The sequence below is a fragment of the Salmo trutta genome, chromosome 15, assembly GCF_901001165.1.
Source record: "Salmo trutta chromosome 15, fSalTru1.1, whole genome shotgun sequence".
Taxonomy (NCBI): Eukaryota; Metazoa; Chordata; class Actinopteri; order Salmoniformes; family Salmonidae; genus Salmo; species Salmo trutta.
Genome location: NC_042971.1, coordinates 53,631,982 through 53,653,392, shown reverse-complemented (window position 1 = coordinate 53,653,392; position 21,411 = coordinate 53,631,982). Strand labels below are relative to the sequence as shown.

The 21,411-nt window shown below is 44.7% G+C and overlaps 1 protein-coding gene across 1 annotated transcript in view; it reads left to right on the top strand.

Moving 5' to 3' along the window:
* The window catches only part of LOC115148338 (proprotein convertase subtilisin/kexin type 6-like), a 29,314-nt gene extending 14,339 nt beyond the window's left edge, over positions 1–14,975 (top strand). Inside the window, exons 5-10 of the mRNA XM_029690259.1 lie at positions 8,210–8,323; positions 10,099–10,264; positions 10,408–10,521; positions 13,636–13,703; positions 14,057–14,176; positions 14,866–14,975. Of these exons, the coding sequence (XP_029546119.1) occupies positions 8,210–8,323; positions 10,099–10,264; positions 10,408–10,521; positions 13,636–13,703; positions 14,057–14,176; positions 14,866–14,975 (692 nt within the window). The remainder of the gene's footprint in view (positions 1–8,209; positions 8,324–10,098; positions 10,265–10,407; positions 10,522–13,635; positions 13,704–14,056; positions 14,177–14,865) is intronic.
* The last annotated feature ends 6,436 nt before the right edge of the window (positions 14,976–21,411 follow it).

Sequence of the window (21,411 nt, the reverse complement as noted above, 5' to 3'; positions counted from 1 at the left end):
GTGAGTCTGTCTGCGATCCTGAACCGAGTGAGTCTGTCTACGATCCGGAACCGAGTGAGACTGTCTATGATCCGGAACCGAGTGAGTCTGTCAGCGATCCAGAACCGAGTGAGTCTGTCTGTGATCCGGAACCGAGTGAGGATAAATATAACTTTGAACTGTGTGAGTCTGCCTACAGCTCGGAACCGAAGGAGTCTGTCTACGACCCGGAACCAAGCGAGTCTCCCTACAGTCTAAAGGGTAGAAGACTGGAGCCAGAACCACCTCCAGTTTAGGTGGGTTGGGGAGGGGGGGTGTAGCACAAGTGCCGTCCGTGACGGCAGCCACCCTCCCTTCCCTCCCTTTTTGTTTAGGGGGATTTTTTTGTTTTTGTTTTGGGGGATTTATGTTTTTCATGGAGGTGCATCCGGGGTTGGCACCTTTGGGGGGGGGGGGGGGGGGGTAATATCACGTCCTGACCAGTATTAGGGATTATTTGTAATTGTAGTTTGGTCAGGACGTGGCAGAGGGTATTTTGTTTATGTGGTTTATTTAGCAGGGTGTTTGGTTAGTTAGTTCCGGGTTTTGGGGTTATGTTCTGTGTTAGTATTTCTATGTTCTTTCTGGTTAGTTGTATATCTATGTCTCGTTAATTGGGGTTCGACTCTCAATTGGAGGCAGGTGTTTTCTAGTTGCCTCTGATTGAGAGTCCTATATATGGGTATGTGTTTGGTTTAGTGTTTGTGGGAGATTGTTTCTTGTTTTGCTGTGTGTGCATGACAAGACTGTCTAGTTCGTTTGTGTTTTTGTATACGTGTTTATTTTGTTTTTTCCTTCTTTGTCCGAAATAAAGAAGATGAGTATACACTTCCCTGCTGCATTTTGGTCCTCTCCTTACGACAACCGTGACAGAATCATGCTATACAATAGCTGCATATGACAATGATATAAAACATTCACAACATGTTAGGTGATGTCTGTAACTTTCACCTCAGTTCCTTTCAGCTGCAGAGCTTGTTTGTAAAATGAAAGGATTAGACGAATATATCAGTTTGTTTTTTGTTTCGCTTCTTGACACAATGTGTTTGTAGTTGTCACAGGAAAGTAGATGAGCTGAATGTTAAAGTGTATCTTTAAAGCCCAATAGGATGTTATCGTCTTACATCTAGACGTTCCGCTAGCGGAACACCTGCTCCAATATCCAATGATGGGCGTGGCGCGAAATACAAACTCCTCTAAAATCCAAAAACTTCAATTTTTCAAACATATGACTATTTTACAGCATTTTAAAGACAAGACTCTCGTTAATCTAACCACACTGTCCGATTTCAAAAAGGCTTTACAGCGAAAGCAAAACATTAGATTATGTCAGCAGAGTACCCAGCCAGAAATAATTAGACACCCATTTTTCAAGCTAGCATATAATGTCACAAAAAACAAAACCACAGCTAAATGCAGCACTAACCTTTGATGATCTTCATCAGATGACAACCCTAGGACATTATGTTATACAATGCATGCATGTTTTGTTCAATCAAGTTCATATTTATATCAAAAACCAGCTTTTTTACATTAGCATGTGACGTTCAGAACTAGCATACCCCCCGCAAACCTCCGGTGAATTTACTAAATTACTCACAATAAACGTTCACAAAAAACATAACAATTATTTTAAGAATTATAGATACAGAACTCCTCTATGCACTCGATATGTCCGATTTTAAAATAACTTTTCGGTGAAAGCACATTTTACAATATTCTCAGTAGATAGCCCGGTATCACAGGGCTAGCTATTTAGACACCCAGCAAGTTTAGCCTTCACCAAACTCCGGTTTACTATTAGAAAAGTTTGATTACCAGAATGCACTCCCAGGACTTCTACTTCAATAACAAATGTTGGTTTAGTCCAAAATAATCCATAGTTATGTTCCAACAGCGGCGTTTTGTTCGTGCGTTCAAGACACTATCCCAATGGTAAATAAGGGTCATGCGCATGGCGCATTTCGTGACAAAAGATTTCTAAATATTTCATTACCGTACTTCGAAGCATGTCAACCGCTGTTTAAAATTTTCTCGTAAAAAAGCGATAATATTCCGACCGGGAGTCGTTGAATCCGTTCAGAGACGATAGAATAAAATCATGGTGTCGTATCGTGCACGAGCATGAATCCCTTTGTCCGCTGATAGACCACTTAGCAAAAGCGCTCGTGTGTTTCAGCCAGGGCTTTGAATTACGTCATTCAGTTTTTTCCCGGGCTCTGAGAGCCCATGGAAGCCGTAGGAAGTGTCACGTAACAGCAGAGATCCTTTGTAATGGATAGAGATAATAAAGAAGGGCAAGAAATGGTCAGACAGGGTACTTCCTGAACAGAATCTTCTCATGTTTTGGCCTGCCAAATGAGTTCTGTTATACTCACAGACACCATTCAAACAGTTTTAGAAACTTTGGAGTGTTTTCTATCCAAAGCTAATAATTATATGCATATTTTAGTTTCTGGGCAGGAGTAATAATCAGATTAAATCGGGTGCGTTTTTTATCCAGCCGTGAAAATACTGCCCCCTATCCATAACAGGTTATAAGGCCAACATAATAACACATCTACTGTGACATTTTATGATAGCGTTTCTAAACCCAAAGGCCCAACATCACAATACCTCTGGGAATGCGTTGAGAAGCAGATTTGACAAGTCAATAGCTGTGTTCGCATACCCATATTAACATACTGTATACTACATACTTAATGAGTATATACTACATACTATGAGTACATACTACATACTATACACTTCGTAAATCCAGAGCTTTGTCAGGATTGTCCATTGGTAAATTCAGAGCCTTTCACTCTCGCAGCATTCAGAGTGCTCTGAAATCGGAGTGGATAGCCAGAATTAACAATGTCTATTGAAATGCACAACGCCTATACCACTTAGCTAAGAATGATGTGAATAATCAAGTCAATAAACGTTGGGTAGTTAGTTTGATAGCAGGTAGTTAATATACCGCCTGGCAAGTTTGATGTATTAGTAGCTAACTAACGTTAGGTAACTAGCTAACATACCGGTACAAACTGCTGCAATGCATGCGGTTCATAAGGATAGTGTAGCTAACAAATTATTAGCCAACATAATGTGTAACATAACTTATTTGAAAAGTCATTACTTTATTACATTGATCAACGTTTTCTTAACATTTGTTGTAATTTGTTAAAGCAATGAATTTGTATCCGCTCTCAACGGACTTCGGCTGTATATTCTCCTCAAATTTGAAAACGTTGTGAAGCCACGCCCATTTGCTGAAGAATTGCCTTATGGGTGTCACGTCCTGACCAGAAAAGGGGTCATTTTGTTATTGTAGTTGGTCAGGACGTGGCAAGGGTGTGTTTGTTTTGTGTGTTTCGGTTTTTTTGGGGTTATGTTCTATATTAATATATTTCTATGTTTGTTCTAGTTCTTCTATTTCTATGTTTAGTTTATTGGGTTGACCTTCAATTGGAGGCAGCTGTTCCTCGTTGCCTCTAATTGAAGGTCCAATTTAGTAGGGGTGTTTTTCCATGGGTTTTGTGGGTAGTTGTTCCATGTATAGCTGTGTAGCTTTACAGGACTGCTTTTCGTCGTTGTTTTTGTTTTGGTTTCCTTCTAATAAAAGAAGATGAGTATTCATATACCCGCTGCGTTTTGGTCCACTTTTTATGACGTACATGACAATGGGCCCTAAAAGTACTGCTTGTATACTTTGTATTTTGGTGATTTTAGTACGACATCCGGGAACTTTTGGCATACTAACTATACCCATACTATGACCAATAAGCATACTATATACTCAATTCACATCACAAATAGTATGGTTAGTGCGGTTAGTATGAGTATTCAAACACAGCTAATGAGAGAAGTGATTTTTTTTCCTTTGTTGTTGATTTTCTCGAGTTTCATGCATGCGCAGTTCGGCACGACATGACCATTAGTCCCGATGACATCGCCTACGAGTGGCGAGCGTAATCAGGGATTTTTATTGGAGAAGCAATTTTTAGGCATCTTCATAGTAAACTATTTGATTTTATAGTCACACAGGCCCTATAGTTACAGGCCCTAGTTACAGGCCCTATAGTCACAGGCCCTATAGTTACAGGCCCTATAGTTACAGACCCTATAGTTACAGGCCCTATAGTTACAGACCCTAGTTACAGGCCCTATAGTTACAGGCCCTATAGTTACAGGCCCTATAGTTACAGACCCTATAGTTACAGGCCCTATAGTTACAGGCCCTATAGTTACAGACCCTATAGTTACAGGCCCTAGAGTTACAGGCCCTATAGTTACAGGCCCTAGTTACAGGCCCTATAGTTACAGGCCCTATAGTTACAGGACCTATAGTTACAGGCCCTATAGTTACAGGCCCTATAGTTACAGGCCCTAGTTACAGGCCCTATAGTTACAGGCCCTATAGTTACAGGCCCTATTTACAGGCCCTATAGTTACAGGCCCTATAGTTACAGGCCTTATAGTTACAGGCCCTATAGTTACAGACCATAGTAACAGGCCCTATAGTTACAGGCCCTATAGTTACAGGCCCTGTAGTTACAGGCCCTATAGTTACAGGCCCTATAGTTACAGACCCTAGCTACAAACCCTAGTCACAGGCCCTATAGTTACAGGCCCTATAGTTACAGACCATAGTAACAGGCCCTATAGTTACAGGCCCTATAGTTACAGGCCCTGTAGTTACAAGCCCTATAGTTACAAACCCTAGCTACAAACCCTAGTTACAGGCCCTATAGTTACAGACCATAGTAACAGGCCCTATAGTTACAGGCCCTATAGTTACAGGCCCTGTAGTTACAGGCCCTATAGTTACAGACCCTAGCTACAAACCCTAGTTACAGGCCCTATAGTTACAGGCCCTGTAGTTACAGGCCCTATAGTTACAAATCCTAGCTACAAACCCTAGTTACAGGCCCTATAGTTACAGGCCCTATAGTTACAGACCATAGTAACAGGCCCTATAGTTACAGGCACTATAGTTACAGGCCCTGTAGTTACAGGCCCTATAGTTACAGACCCTAGCTACAAACCCTAGTTACAGGCCCTATAGTTACAGGCCCTAGTTATAGGCTAAAACTTGGGCTGCAAATATTTCATTGTCAGAGAAACTCCTGGCTCTATTTATAATGTACTGAGAATATTATTTTAGTATTACGACATTATAATATGCTATACAGTCTTGTATGTGTGACCCTGATCCAGCCCACTGCTGACCTGGAGGGATGTGCAGCACATTATTGTCAGAACGTCACAGGCCAGTCACCAGACCGCCCATGACTGGCACTACAACGGAGCTGGATACAAGGGTATCTGGTTTGATTGAATTTGTTCCCCATACTCTGTGCAAACCAAAAATGTAGTTGTTGTTCCTTTAACACTTAGCCACAGAGCACTTAAAACCTGTTGAGGCCACGGGTTAGCAATGAACCCTGAGACGGGATTGCTAGCAAGGCTGGAAATTCAAAACATCAAAAATCTAATAATTTCAATTTCTCAAACAATCAACTATTTTACACCATTTAAAAGATAAACATCTCCTTAATCTAACCACATTGTTAGATTTTCAAAGAGGCTTTACGGCAAAAGCATAAAGTTAGATTATGTTAGGACAGTACATAGCCACAAAAGTACAAACATCCATTTTCAATTCAAGGTCAGGCGTCACCAAAAGCAGAAACCAGCTAAAATTATGCACCAACCTTTGACAATCTCCATCAGATGACACTCCTAGGACATTATGTTATACAATACATGCATTTTTTGTTCCATCAAGTTCATATTTATATCCAAAAACCGCATTTTACAGTAGCGGTGAAATTCTGATTTTTTTCTTCTCTGAAATGCTTCCGGTGAACAACGTTACAATTTTCAAAATTACTATTCGAAAACATTGGTAAATTATAATATTGTCATTCAAATAATTATAGTTTAACATTTCGTAAATGATACTGTCTTGCCAGATTTCAAAATAACTTTACTGGGAAATCACAAGTTGCAATAAACCGGGTGCTGTGCTAAGAACAATAAGCTAGCCTAATTAGCTTAGCATCATCTTGTAACCATGTAATATCAATAATACTATTGTCAATAATCCATTACCTTTGATTATCTTCATCCATTGGCAGTTCCAGGAATTCCAGGTCCACAACAAATGTGGTTTCTTTTGACAAAGTTCATAATTGATGTCCAAATAACTCCAAGTTGTTCCATGTTGTTAGCGCTTCGGTGGCTACTAAAAAGTAGCGCGGGGGGGGTGTGTGAAGTCACGGCAAAAAGTTAAAAAAGTTACAAAAATAATCTATTTATGTTTGTTCAAACATGTCAAACGTTGTTTAGCATCAATCTTTAGAGCCATTTTTAACGTGAAACATCAGTAATGTTTCAACCCGACTTCACCTGTGTCTAGAAAAACGTTTTTTAAAAATGTCTCGTGTCTCATGATTGCGCAGGTGCAGGCCATAATGGAAGTGACGACATCCCACGGACGTCAACTTCAATGCATTCTAATTTGCTCCCTGTTAATCATAGAAGCTTCAAACAACTTTATAAAGATCGCTGACATCTAGTGGAAGCCGTAGGAGTTGCGAACTGAATCCTTTCTCACTATGGTATCTAATAAACAATGACACTAAATAGTACAGCCACAAAATTCTCATTTTTTTTAAATCTATTTTTCTCAGGTTTTTGCCTGCAATATGAGTTTTGTTATACTTACAGACACCATTCAAACTGTTTTAGAAAATGCATATCCTAGCTTCTGAGTTGGTGTAGGAGGCAGTTAAAAATGGGCACATATTTTTTTCAAAATTCTCAATACTGCCACCGTGGCCCGTAGAGGGGCTTTCTTTCATTTATATTTTTATTGTCATTTTCTATTAACATTCAAGGAAACATAGAATGACTTGATGTAAAAAGGAACAACCATGACTGTAACACTACACAACAAATGACAAACAACCACATTTAGGCTTTCCTATCTGGTTGGCTCACTAATTGCTTCATTGATTGAGTCTATTGGTTCGTTTGTGTATTCGTTCTTCCTTCCTTCCATACATCCTTCCTTCCATCCATGCATCCTTCCATCCTTCCTTCCATCCTTCCTTCCATGCATTCTTCCTTCCTTCCATCCATGCATCCTTCCATCCATGCATCCTTCTGTCGTGGAAATTACCACCAGAGACACCTGAAGTCAATCTTAAATGAATCATTCTTTATTAACTGCAAGCTGGAGAGGGCCCAGTCAAACTTAGATGCATAAAGTACCGGTCTGAAGTGAGCTCTGCCGGGGCAGTCCCGTTAGTTATTTTATAAACTGCTTACACAGACAAGCTACATAGGCATTGTTCATAGGGTTTGTTCCTGCATGTGTCTGGCACCGTATCCTATCTTAACTTATAGAACATATTCTGGGCGTTCTGCCAAACGTTCTGAGGAAAAGGTATGACCGTCTCCCCTTCATATCTCTACCCAGCACCTACAGGAACCAATGATTGTATGTGACAAGATGTACAATTCAAGGCTGTCTCCAGACTATACATTTTTCCTCCACACTTCCATCCTTCCATCCTTCCATCCATACAATCATTAATTAATTCATCCGTTCATTCATTCATTCATTCATTCATTGGTCGTGAGTAACCTGTATGAATTTGGGCTGTTGAATGCAGAGAATACGGTGAAGAAGGCTGAGCGATGGAGACTGGTCCTCTCCCAGCATGTGTGTGAAGAGGCTTCCATCCAACACAGCAGGAATGGGACTGGCTGCTACCCATCATAGATAAAATCCTCTATTTTCTCTGAAGCATATCCATCTCCACAGATAATTATTAAGCACCATCTCTCTCTCTCATCCCCCTTTCTCTCCCTTCTCCCCTCTCGCTCTCTCCCCTCCCCCTCTCGCTCTCTCATCTCCCTCTCTCTCTCTCTCCATCCCCCTCTCTCCCTCCCTTCCCCCCCACCCTCGCTCTCTCCCCTCTCCCCATCTCTCTCTCCCCATCCCCCTGTCTCTTTCTTTCCCCCTTCTCTCACATCTCTCTCTCCCCTCTCTCTATCTCTCTCTCCCCTATTTCTCTTCCTCTCTCCCCCCTCTCTCTCTCTGCCCCCTCTCTCTTTCTCCCTCTCTCCCCCTCTCTCTCTCTCTCCCTCCCCTCTCGCACTCTTTCTTTCTCATATAACACAACTATTTCTTCAGGCCTTGTGATGAGGTCTGTGTATGACTCCACTGGCTGCTCCAGCCATCCCCTGCAGCACGTTGTCTATCTGGAGCACGTCGTCATCCAAGTCACTATCACCCAGAGTCACAGAGGTGACCTCTCCTCTCCAGGTCACTCATTTCACACGTATGGGCCAAACCGAGCTGAACTGTACTGAGCTGTCTTGGTTACACATCCACTCATAGTTGCTGGAACCGTGAAAACGACAATGTGAAAAGGGACTATCTGAGCCAACACAATAGGGTTCAGGTTGGCATATTAGTGCGAAAAGGGTATTATACTGTAGTATGGTCACTCCACCCACTCATAACAAACTCTAAATATATTTTGATGATACTAACTGGCTGATGTGCTGAGTGAGTTAAAGTGATAGTTACTTCGAAATTAGTCTGTCCGATTTTTTCTTACCTAAAACGTGGTCCATGTCCCATGCCATCTGCTGTAGAAGCCAGAAACATCCCTCAATGCCAAATGAATAGGAAATGTAGAATCACACAACAGATGGCATGGGACGTGGACTCATGTGGACATCGGATGACATTGGGTATGAAAACGTACTGACAAAGTTTGTATTTGGAAAGAATCCAGAAGTGACAGTGTACCAAGGCCTATGTTGAATCTTGGTTTGGGTCACAGTGGCAGTATATCATGCAATGGTTGCATTTTGGTCCTGGTCATAATGGCACTATATGTAGGATCTGAGTGTACAAAACATTAAGAACACTTTCTTAATATTGAGTTGCACCCCCACCTTTTGCCCTCAGAACAGCCTCAATTCGTCGGGGCATGGACTCTACAAGGTTTCAAAAGCGTTCACAGGGATGCTGGCCCATGTTGACTCCAATGTTTCCCACAGTTGTGTCAAGTAGGCTGGATGCCCTTTGGGTGGGGGAGAATTCTTGATACACACGGGAAACTGTTGAGCATGAAAAACCCAGCAGCATTGCAGTTCTTTACACAAACCGGTGCGCCCTGTTCAAACGCACGTAAATCTTTTGAGACTCATCATCAGTCATACCTGGACTTTATTACTCCCTTGATTACTTACCCTTTATATAGCACTCTTTTGTTATCAGTCATCAGGTATAATTGTTTATGTTTCTATATCAGACGCTTCTCTTGGTTTGTATCGCTCCATGTTCGTAATTATTAAACTCACTATCTGCACCTGCTTCCTCAATCCTTGCGTCTACGTTACAGAATACTACCTCAACAAATGGAAGCAGCAGTTAACCAAGACATCTCCCAGATGGTCGGCGAACAGGGACACCTCCTTCATCAACACCATGACCAGCTGGCTCATTTGGGGACGGCTACGGATGAGGTCCCCCGCGTTCTTTCAACATTACTCAAGAGGCATCATCACCAAACAGGGGAGGATTCTCTATCACAAATCGACCCAGCGAGCCAGTAATCACAATGGCCATCCGTCTGGATAACCTTCTTCGGGGGCATTGGTACCCCCATCGCCTCTCTCCCTCCTCCGTTGATCATTCCGAGTCAGAGCCTGAACCCATGGAGGTGGGGTCCACATGTCTCTCCGCGGCTGAGCGACGCCCTCGTAGACAGCTGGGGCTCTGTCCTTATTGCATACAGGAGGGGCACCAGTTTCAACGGTGTCCAATATGTTCTACCCAGGGTCCACAGGAGCAGAGGGACAGCCACGTGCTCATCCAACGAAGCCTTCCGCCTACTAAAGGGTTGTTTCACCTCCACCCATTGCTTAAACATCCAGATCCTTCGCTGCCCTTCATGGTGTTGGTGGACGCTTCAGAAGTAGGTGTGGGGGCTGTTCTGTCCCAACGTCAAGGTAATCCACAGAAATTGTATCCATGTGCATATTACTCGAAAAAGCTGTCTCTTGCAGAGACAAACTATGATGTTGGCGATCGGGAGCTCCTGGCGGTGAAGTTGGCATTAGAGGAGTGGAGATACTGGCTGGAGGGCGCCCAGGAGCCATTTCTCATCCTCACCGACCATCAGAACTTGGAGTACATATGGACAGCGAGGCGACTGAACCCGCACCAAGCCAGGTAGGCCCTTTTATTCACCAGATTCGATTTCACGCTGACATATCGCCCAGGTTAAAAAAACATCAAAGCTGATGCCCTGTTCCGTCTCTACGATTCGGGAGAGGTTCCTGTCTTGAGTGCACCCATAATCCCACCCTCTCGAGTCGTAGCCCCCGTGCTCTGGGACATGTGGACATTCGCAAGGCCCTGGAGAGGGAACCCGCACCTGCCACCTGTCCTCCTGAGCGCATCTATGTTCCCACGGGGATATGGGATCGGTAATTGACCTGAGTCATAGCCCTCGTGCTCTGGGACATAGATGTGGACATTCACAAGGCCCTGGAGAGGGAACCGCACCTGCCACCTGTCCTCCTGAGAGCATCTATGTTCCCACGGGGATATGGGATCGGTTATTGACCTGGGTGCACACAGCTGTTGTCACTGGACATCCATGTATTACCCGCACCATTCAAATCAAATCTAATTTTATTTGTCACATGCGCCGAATACAACAGGTGTAGTAGATCTTACCATGAAATGCTTACTCACAAGCCCTTAACCAACAATGCAGTTAAGAAAATAGTGTTAAGAAAATATTTACAAAATAAACTACAGGTTAGGGGTACAGGTTAGTCTAGGTAATTTGTACATGTAGGTAAGGGTAAAGTGACTATGCATAGAAAATCAGTAGCGAGTATCAGTAGTGTGAAAAAACATAGGGGGGGAGGTCAATGCAAATATTCCCGGTGCCCATTTGATTAATTGTTCAGCAGTCTTATTGCTTGGGGGTTGAAGCTCTTAAGGATCCTTTTGGACCTAGACTTGGTACTCCGGTACCACTTGTATTGTGGTAGCAGAGAGAACAGTCTGACTTGGGTTACTGGAGTCTTTGACAATTTTTTGACACCACCTAGTATATAGGTCCTGGATGGCAGGATGCTTGGCCCCAGTGATGTACTGGGCGGTACACATTACCCTTTGTAGTGCCTTACGGTCAGATGCCGAGCAGTTACCATACCAGGCAGTGATGCAACCGGTCAGGATGCTCTCGATGATGCAGCTGTAGAATGCTTTGAGGATCTGGGGACCCATGCCAAATCTTTTCAGTCTCCTGAGGGGGGAAAGGTCTTGTTGTGCCCTCTTCACAACTTCCTTTTGTGTGTTTGGACCATGATAGTTTGTTGGTGATGTGGACACCAAGGAACTTGAAAAGCTCGACCCGCTCCACTACAGTCCATCGATGTGAACAGGGGAGTGTTCGGGCCTCCTTTTCCCGTTGTCCACGATCATCTCCTTTGTCTTGCTCACGTTGAGGGAGATGTTGTTGTCCTTGCACCACACTGCCAGGTCTCTGACCTCCTCCCTATAGGCTGTCTCATCGTTGTCGGTGGTCAGGCCTACCACTGTTGTGTCGTCAGCAAACTTAATGATGGTGCTGGAGTCGTGCTTGGCCATGCAGTCGTAGGTGAATAGGGAGTACAGGAGGGGACTAAGCACACATCCCTGAGGGTCCCACATGTTGAGGATCAGCGTGACAGATGTGTTGTTTCCTACCCTTACCACCTGGGGGCAGCCCGTCAGGAAGTCCAGGATCCAGTTGCAGAGGGAGGTGTTTAGTCCCAGGGTCCTTAGCTTAGTGATGAGCTTTGTGGGCACTACGGTGTAGAACGCTACGGAGTTGTAGTCAATGAAAAGCATTCTCACATAGGTGTTCCTTTTGTCCAGGTGGGAAAGGGTAGTGTGGAGTGCGATTGTGTCATCTGTGGATCTATTGGAGTGGGTCTAGGTTTTCTGGGATGATTGTATTGATGTGAGCCATGACCAGCCTTTCAAAGCACTTCATGGCTACCGGTGTGAGTGCTACTGGCCGGTAGTCATTTAGGCAGGTTACCTTCACTTTCTTGGGCACAGAGACTATGGTGGTCTGCTTGAAACATGTAGGTATTACTATTATTTCAGGGAGAGGTTGAAAATGTCAGTGAAGACAGTTGCCAGTTGGTCCACACATGCTCTGAGTTCACGTCCTGGTAATCCGTCTGGCCCTGCGGCCTTGTGAATGTTGACCTGTTTGAAGGTCTTGCTCACATCGGCTACGGAGAGCGTAATCACACAGTCGTCAGGAACAGCTGTTGCTCTCATGCATGCTTCAGTGTTGCTTGCCTCGAAGCGAGCATAAAAGGCATTTAGCCCATCTGGTAGGCTCGCGTTACTGGGCAGCTCACGGCTGGGTTTCCCTTTGTTGTCCGTAATAGTTTGCAAGCCCTGACACATCTGACGAGAGTCACAGCCGGTGAAGTAGGATTTAATCTGTCCTGATTAAATCCTACTTCATAGTCCTGTATTGATGCTTTGCCTGTTTGATGTTTCGTCAGAGGGCAGAGCAGGATTTCATATAAGCATCCGGATTATTGTCCCGCTCCTTGAAAGCAGTAGCTCTAGCCTTTAGCTCGGTGCGGATGTTGGCTGTAATCAATTGCTTCAGGTTGGGATAAGTGCGTAAGGTCGCTGTGGGGACGACGTCATCGATGCACTTATTGATGAATCCAGTGACTGATGTGATGAACTCCTCAATGCCATCGGATGAATCCCAGAATATTTTGTAGTCGGTGCTAGCAAAAAAGTCCTGTAGCGTAGCATCAGCGTCATCTGACCACTTCAGTATTGAGTGAGTCACTGGTACTTACCGCTTTAGTTTTTGCTTGTAAGCAGGAATCAGGAGGATGTAATTATGGTCAGATTTGCCAAATGGAGGGCGATGGAGAACTTTGTAAGCATCTCTGTGTGTGGAGTAAAGGTGGTCTAGAGTTTTTTCCCTCTGGTTGCACGTGACATAGAAATTAGGTCAAACGGATTTAAGTTTGCCTGCATTAAAGACCCCGGCCACTAGGAGTGCCGCTTCTGGATAAGCATTTTCTTGTTTGCTTATGGCCTTATACAGCTCGTTGAGGGCGGTCTTCATGCCAGCGTCGGTTTGTGGTGGTAAAAAGACGGCTATGAAAAATATGGATGAAACCTCTCTTGGTAGATAATGTGGTCTACAGCTTATCATGAGGTACTCTACCTCAGGCGAGCAATACCTAGAGACTACCTTAAAATTAGACATTGCTCACCAGCTGTTTAGTCCATCTGGAAAGTACTGGTAGCCCACCTTGGTGCAGGAAGTCACTCATTATGTCAATTCCTGTTCTGTATGTGCCCAATCCAAATACCCCCGGAACGCTCCAGCAGGGAAACTCGTTCCCGTGCCTCAGCATCCCTGGTCTCATCTGTCGATTGACTTTGTCACTGATCTCGCCTCTTCTGTTGGTTTTACCACAATTTTGATGATAGTGGAAAGATTTTCTAAATCATGACGTTTCATCCCTCTCTCTGGTCTACCTACCGCTCTCCAGGTCGCTGAGGCACTGTTCCAGCATGTCTTTCAGCACTATGGCCTTCCCGGAGGATATCGTCTCCAATCGTAGCCCCCAATTCACATCACGTGTATGGAAGGCTTTCATGAAGAAGCTGGGGGTCACAGTCAACCTCACTTCCTGGTACTGGCCTCAGTCTACGTTACAGTCCTGCCCATTCACCCTCTGAATGGCACACATACACAATCCATGTCTAAATTGTCTCAAGGCTTAACAGTCCTTCCTTAACCTGTCTCCTCCCCTTCATCTACACTGATTGATGTGGATTTAACAAGTGACATCAGTAAGGGATCATAGCTTTCACCTGGATTCACCTGGTTAGTCTATGTCATGGAAAGAGCCGGTGTTCTTAATATTTTGTACACTTAGTGTATTACACCATGGTTGTGTTTTGGTCCAGGCCTCTTGACCACTCTACTGAAGGCTGGGACCACTCACTGCTGGGAGGAGAAAGCAGCAGGAGAATGGAGTCTGGAGATCCTGGATACTACCTCTCAACAGAAGGACAACAGTGAATCAGGTCTGCCAAGCTATACTTTTACCACCATTCAATACCACAAGAAGTACACTAGATATCAAATAATGCAATTCATGAGTAGGGTCCTGGGGTATTTCCTGATCATGTGACCATGCCAGGAAAAACTCAGGGCCCTAGTTGATCCTGGTCAGGTCATGTGATCAGGAAAAACTATAGTTTATTAAATCTCTTGTCCACAGGGAAATTGAGTGTTCTTTAGTGCTTTATGGCACCTCAGAGAACACATACTCCCTGCGGCGTGAGCAAGTCCGCTCAGCAGAGCTGCCAACTGATGGTGGTGACCTCACTGAGGAATACATTACCCGCTGTCACAGAACAACTCTGGTACAAGACAACACACAATTATCACACCCTTTTATAGCCAAGCAAACGGAATCCAACTACTAATTGTAGCCTGTATCAGAGTTCTATGTGTTTAAGGAGTAGCTTTTCAATTCCTCACACCGCAACCTCTCTTTTGTAGCCCTATTTTTTTAATCCATATTGTTGTCATATTTTCTTATCCATATCTCACAATATACCGCGCAGCTCTGCGGCTTTGAAATCTGTAGGATGGAATATTCAGTATATGTCCCATGTGGAGACAATCCTAGTAATGCAACATCATCCAACCAACCAACGAGGCATGTTTTTTTTCTCTTATAGGATGTGTGTGTCTGCATGCCTGGCAGGGTTCTGGTGTGACAGACGCCGCTGTAAGAAGTACTTCTCTTCCTGTGAGAGCTACACGGGCAGTCACAGTGACCAGGGTTCCAAAAAGGTTATTCGGCTATCCCCATAGGAGAACCCTTTTTGACACCATCTGACCATGGGAACCAATGGCTGCGCGGTCAGCTGTGGCAACAACTACTACCTGGACCACGGTATGTCCCGGGATGCATTCCGAATGAGACCCTATTGCCTAAGTAGTGCACTACTTTTGGCTAGAGTCTCATAGAGTTCTGGTCCAAAATAGGGCACTGTATAAGGAATAGAAGGCGATTTCAGACTTGCCCCCTATGTTGTGAGGCTGAGAGATGAAGACAGGTCTCCTCCCACCAGTAGTGTAGGGAGGCCATTATATCTCCATTGTATGTCCCTATTGTGGTCCCATTTTGGGATCCTGGTGACTTGGGAGGGGTAGAGAATAATGCGTAGGCAGTTTTTTAATGATATTATGCTGTATTGTAAAAAACAAGATGATGTCTCTACTGAATACATGCTTAATGAACAATGCATTTACTTATATTTAGCAGATATGAACGCTTCTATTGTTGTGTTTTCCCCACAGATGTGAATGTGTGCAAGAAGTGCAGTGGAAACTGCTTGAGATGCACCTCTGCGAACATCTGTACGGAACGCAAACCAGGCACAACCGATCCCTCTGATGACGCCTGAATTACCAACTCATGCATTTCAACTCCGTACACAGTGATTCTCCATCTCAGCCACAGAGAATACTAATTCACACACTCGCAGAGATTCTAAATCTATTGCAAACAAAACAAACTCCTATCTTTGTCATATCATTTTGGAGTGTGTGCTCTGGGTCGGAACACTGAGCCAAGATAATGGTTGCTCTCTCTAGCTCCCTCTCTCTCTGCCTCTCCTCTCTCTCCATCCCTCTCTCTCTCTCTCGCTCTCAATCCCTCTCTCTCTCTCTCTCTCTCTCTCTCTCTCTCTTTCTCTCTCTCTCTCTCTATCCAGCTCAAATAAAATTTTATAGGTCGCATACACGTATTTAGCAGTAATATCTAACAATTCACAACAATACACACAGATCTAAAAGTAAAATAATGGAATTAAGAAATATAGAATATTATGACAAGCAATGTCGGAGTCTGGAAAAATACAGTATATATATATATATATATATATATATATATATATATATATATATATATATATATAATATTTAGTATATCTGTAGAATACGTAGGATAGAATAGTGTATATAGAGCAATAGTTGAATAGGATGGTATTGACTAAAATACAGTATATACATATAAAATGAGTAAAACAGTATGTAAACATTATTAAAGTGACTAGTGTTCCATTATTAAAGTGACCAGTGATTCCATGTCTATGTACATAGGGCAGCAGCCTCTAAGGTGAAGTATTGAGTAACCGGGTGGTTGCCGGCTAGTGACAGTGACTAAGTTCAGGGCATAGTACTGGGTGGAAGCCATCTAGTGATGGCTATTTAACAGTCTGATGGCCTAGAGGTAGAAGCAGTTTTTCAGTCTCTCGGTCCCAGCTTTGATGCACATGTACTGACCTCGCCTTCTGGATGATAGCGGGGTGAACAGGCTGTGGCTCGGGTGGTTGTTGTCCTTGTCCTTTTTGGCCTTCCTGTGACATTGGGTGGTGTAGGTGTCCTGGAGAGCAGGCAGTGTGCCCCCGGTGATGCGTTGGGCAGACCGCACCACCCTCTGGAGAGCCCTGCGGTTGAGGCCGGTGCAGTTGTGTACCAGGCGGTGAGACAGCCCGAAAGGATGCTCTCAATGGTGCATTTGTAAAAGTTTGTGGGTCTAGGGGCCAAGCCAAATTTCTTCAGCCTCCTGAGGGGCCTTCTTCACCACATTTTCTATGTAGGTGGACCATTTCAGATTGTCAGTGATGTGTACGCCAAGGAACTTGAAGCTTTTCACCTTCTCCACTGCGGCTCTGTCGAAGTGGATGGGGGCATGCTGTCTCTGCTGTCTCATGAAGTTCACGATCAGTTCCTTGTTTTGTTGAGGGAGAGGTTATTTTCATGGCTCCACTCTCCCAGGGCCCTCACCTCCTCCCTGTAGGCTGTCTCGTCATTGTTGGTAATCAGGCCTACTACTTTTGTGTCGTCTGCAAACTTAATGATTGAGTTGGAGGCGTAGCTAACAAATTGACAGCCAACATAACGTGTAACGTAACTTATTTGAAAAGTTATTACTTTATTACATTGCTCAATCTTTTCTTAACATTTGTCATAATTAGTTAAAGCAATGAATTTGTATCCCCTCTAGTCAGACATCAGCTGCATATTTTCCACAATTTTCTTCAAATCTGAAAACGTTGTGAAGCCACAGCCATTTTCTGAAGAATTGCATTATGGGCCCTAAAAGCACGGAAATAGTGTCCACTGCTTGTATACTTTGTATTTTGGCGCATTTAGTACGACATCCGGGAACTTTTGGCATACTAACTATATCCATACTATGACCAATAAGAATAGTACGTACTCAATTTACGTCAAAATGGTGCGGTTAGTACGGTTAGTATGAGTATTCGAATACAGCTATTTTTGGGGGGAGTTTAGCGGTGTGACTGCATCTGGGGCATTACGCAAGGTTAAGTTTAGATCCTCAGTTAGGTGGTTAACAGATTTTTGTACTTCGACGTCCTTGGGTAAGGGAAGGGAGTCTGAAAGGGCATCAATGGAATCTTTGGGTTGTCCTCAAATTTGTAGCGCGGCTTTTGATAATCCTTGGTTGGGGTCTAAGCAAATTATTTGTTGCGATTGCAAACGTAATAAGATGGTGGTCCAATATTTGACTATTATTTGCCATGACTACAAGTTCTGATAGGAATTCAGGGAACTCAGTGCCTTTGTGTTTTCCATGTAGAAAAGTACCAGGAAAGCCATGGGAAGTGCCATGCATGTGACGCCACGTGTCTGAAGTGTACAGGCCCAAAGACAGAAGACACCCCTCTAGGTGAGTCTATGGTGAGGACTGTATCAGCTGTAGCCTCTCTAGGTAAGTCTATGATGAGGACTGTATTATCTGTAGCCCTTCTAGGTAAGTCTATGGAGAGCTGTATCATCTGTAGCCCCTCTAGGTAAGTCTATGCTGAGGACTTTATCAGCTGTAGCCTCTCTAGGTAAGTCTATGGTGACGACTGTATCAGCTGTAGCCCCTCTAGGTAAGTCTATGGTGAGGACTGTATCATCTGTAGCCCCTCTAGGTAAGTCGATGGTGAGGACTGTATCAGCTGTAGCCCCTCTAGGTTCATTGAAGTGACATACTGTACAGTTCAGCCATGGATGTAAAATGGTGATGTAATATTATGTTCCTCTCTGACCTCTGTTGCTCTCTTCCTGTGTTATCCTGTCTGAGACACTTCTTTTTACATATAAAAAGTGCATTCTGGTAACTTTCCATTCCCTTTTGGTAACAATAGGAAAAACAAAAACACAATTGTCCAAGAGGATAAACAAAAAGGTCCAGCGCTTTTTACAGGCAATGAAAGTTCCAGATTGCACTTTTTAAGAGTTTCAAGTGTTGTTTGTCACAAGCACAAGTAAAGTGAAGTATCGGAAGCAAATGTAGTTTAATAGTTAGGTGCTGTTGACTCATTGTCTCAGGTCTCTGGATGAGGGTCTCTGTGTGCCCAGGGGAAGTACCAGTCTGATAGGCAGTCCCACCTGTGTGACCACACCTGTGCCAAGGTCCTGGATGGAGGGCCTGCCAACTGCACCAGCTGTGACACTGGTGTGGGCAAAGGACAGCTGTCATTCAAACTGACATGTGCTCTGGCTCTGGGACAAACAAAGACACCGTGCTTCTACATCTGCGTTGCTTGCTGTTTGGGGTTTTAGGCTGGGTTTCTGTATAGCACTTTGTGACATCGGCTGATGTAAAAAGAGGTTTATAAATGCATTTGATTGATTGATCGCATTTATACCACTAACAAAATTATTTTTTACTGTAACAGACTAATTTGTGTAATCTGCCTGCCTGCCTGCCTGCCTGCCTGCCTGCCTGCCTGCCTGCCTGCCTATTTGTTTCCCTCAGATTCAACATGGACCGCTGACTGCGCTGTAACTCCTCCTACTACATCACTGATGGAGTCTGCAATCGACTAGTGTGTAGAAGGTGACAGACAGAGACAGAATGTTGTGATGTTTGATGTTGTTATTATATAATGCCTTTTTCTGCATAACGTATGAACATGAAAAAGAAAAGCATTTCTGTCTCCATAGATAATCGTAATACCCCTTTTCCCATCTGTCTGTGTTGCTCTCTCTCTATCTCTGTATGTCTGTCTGTCAAATCAAAACGAATCGTATTCATCACATGCTTCGTAAACGACAGGTGGACTAACAGTGAAATACTTACTGTCTGTCTGATTCTCTCACTCTCTCTGCACCCCCCCCCCCACACACACACACCTCTCTCCCCTCTCTCTCTTGAAGGTGAGGGGAGGATCCAGATTGGGATGACTGTTTGGCCTGTGAGGAGGGCTGTAAGAAGTACTGTGTAAGTTAGTCTATCCCATGTGAACCTTTCCTGAACTCCTATCTAACAGTTTGAGCACGGTTGTTGAGGGCCATGGGGAGAGAAGTAGGATGAGAGGATGTCTGAGTGTGTTCCTCAGATAACCCCAGGCATTGCCTATCCTGCACTGACAGCTTTTACAAGTAAATAGGAATGAAAATGTTACAAAAAATATTCTTAATCTTAAAGCTGAAATCTGTAACGGTGAAACTGTCACCTCCGTTTGCGATATTACAACAACCAAGAAGTTACTTCAAACAACAAACACAGTTTTATTTTTTCACTCCCTGCTGCTGTTATCTTGGACCAGGTGTCTCTTGAAAATTACATATACATTTTAAACTAACCTTGATAAATAAAGTTTGAATAAAAAGTATAATTGCACGTGCGATAAAACAGCAGATAGTGTACAGCTATTTTCTTACCACGATGGGCCTCTTCTCTGTTTCTTTATGTGGATTTAATGTTAATGAAACTCCCTTTATATTACCAAATGTGACCCCAACTCTTAATTCATGTGTGATATGTAAAGCTATGGGTAAGTGTGGAAGATGACACAAACCAACCTCTCCCATGGGTTTAAATTCCAAGATGGCTACTACAAGAACTGCCCAGCGAAGACATACAGCGTAGAGGAGGAGATGACCTGTGTGCCGTGTGATGAGAAGTGTATTAGCTGTGACGAACATGAATGCTACTAGTGTCAGACCGACCTCTTCTTATCAGGTAAGGATTGTGTGTGTGTACTATTGTGTGTGGTGTGTTCTTGAATGTTTTAAGGTATGCTCTGTTCCACCCAGAGGGGAAGTGTGTGCCAGAGCATCCTAACGGTTTCTACGGAGACGAGGACACCCAGGAGTGTGAGGAGTGTCAATCTGACTGTGTGACGTGTAACGGTTCCAACATTAATGATTGTGTGTTGTGTGAGGAGGGGAGGAGCCTGGAGGAAGGAGAGTCTGAGGAGGGGAGGAGCCTGGAGAAAGGAGAGTCTGAGGAGGGGAGGAGCCTGGAGGAAGGGGAGTCTGAGGAGGGGACGAGCCTGGAGGAAGGAGAGTCTGAGGAGGGGAGGAGCCTGGAGGAAGGAGAGTCTGAGGAGGGGAGGAGCCTGGAGGAAGGAGAGTGTGAGGAGGGGAGGAGCCTGGAGAAAGGAGAGTCTGAGGAGGGGAGGAGCCTGGAGGAAGGGGAGTCTGAGGAGGGGACGAGCCTGGAGGAAGGAGAGTCTGAGGAGGGGAGGAGCCTGGAGGAAGGAGAGTCTGAGGAGGGGAGGAGCCTGGAGGAAGGAGAGTGTGAGGAGGGGAGGAGCCTGGAGGAAGGAGAGTGTGAGGAGGGGAGGAGCCTGGAGGAAGGAGAGTCTGAGGAGGGGAGGAGCCTGGAGGAAGGGGAGTCTGAGGAGGGGAGGAGCCTGGAGGAAGGAGAGTCTGAGGAGGGGAGGAGCCTGGAGGAAGGAGAGTGTGAGGAGGGGAGGAGCCTGGAGGAAGGGGAGTCTGAGGAGGGGAGGAGCGTGGAGGAAGGGGAGTGTGAGGAGGGGAGGAGCCTGGAGGAAGGAGAGTGTGAGGAGGGGAGGAGCGTGGAGGAAGGAGTGTGAGGAGGGGAGGAGCCTGGAGGAAGGAGAGTGTGAGGAGGGGAGGAGCCTGGAGGAAGGAGAGTGTGAGGAGGGGAGGAGCCTGGATCAAGGAGAGTCTGAGGAGGGGAGGAGCCTGGAGGAAGGAGAGTCTGAGGAGGGGAGGAGCCTGGAGGAAGGAGAGTGTGAGGAGGGGAGGAGCCTGGAGGAAGGAGAGTGTGAGGAGGGGAGGAGCCTGGAGGAAGGAGAGTGTGAGGAGGGGAGGAGCCTGGAGGAAGGAGAGTGTGAGGAGGGGAGGAGCCTGGAGGAAGGAGAGTGTGAGGAGGGGAGGAGCCTGGAGGAAGGAGAGTGTGAGGAGGGGAGGAGCCTGGAGGAAGGAGAGTGTGAGGAGGGGAGGAGCCTGGAGGAAGGATAGTGTGAGG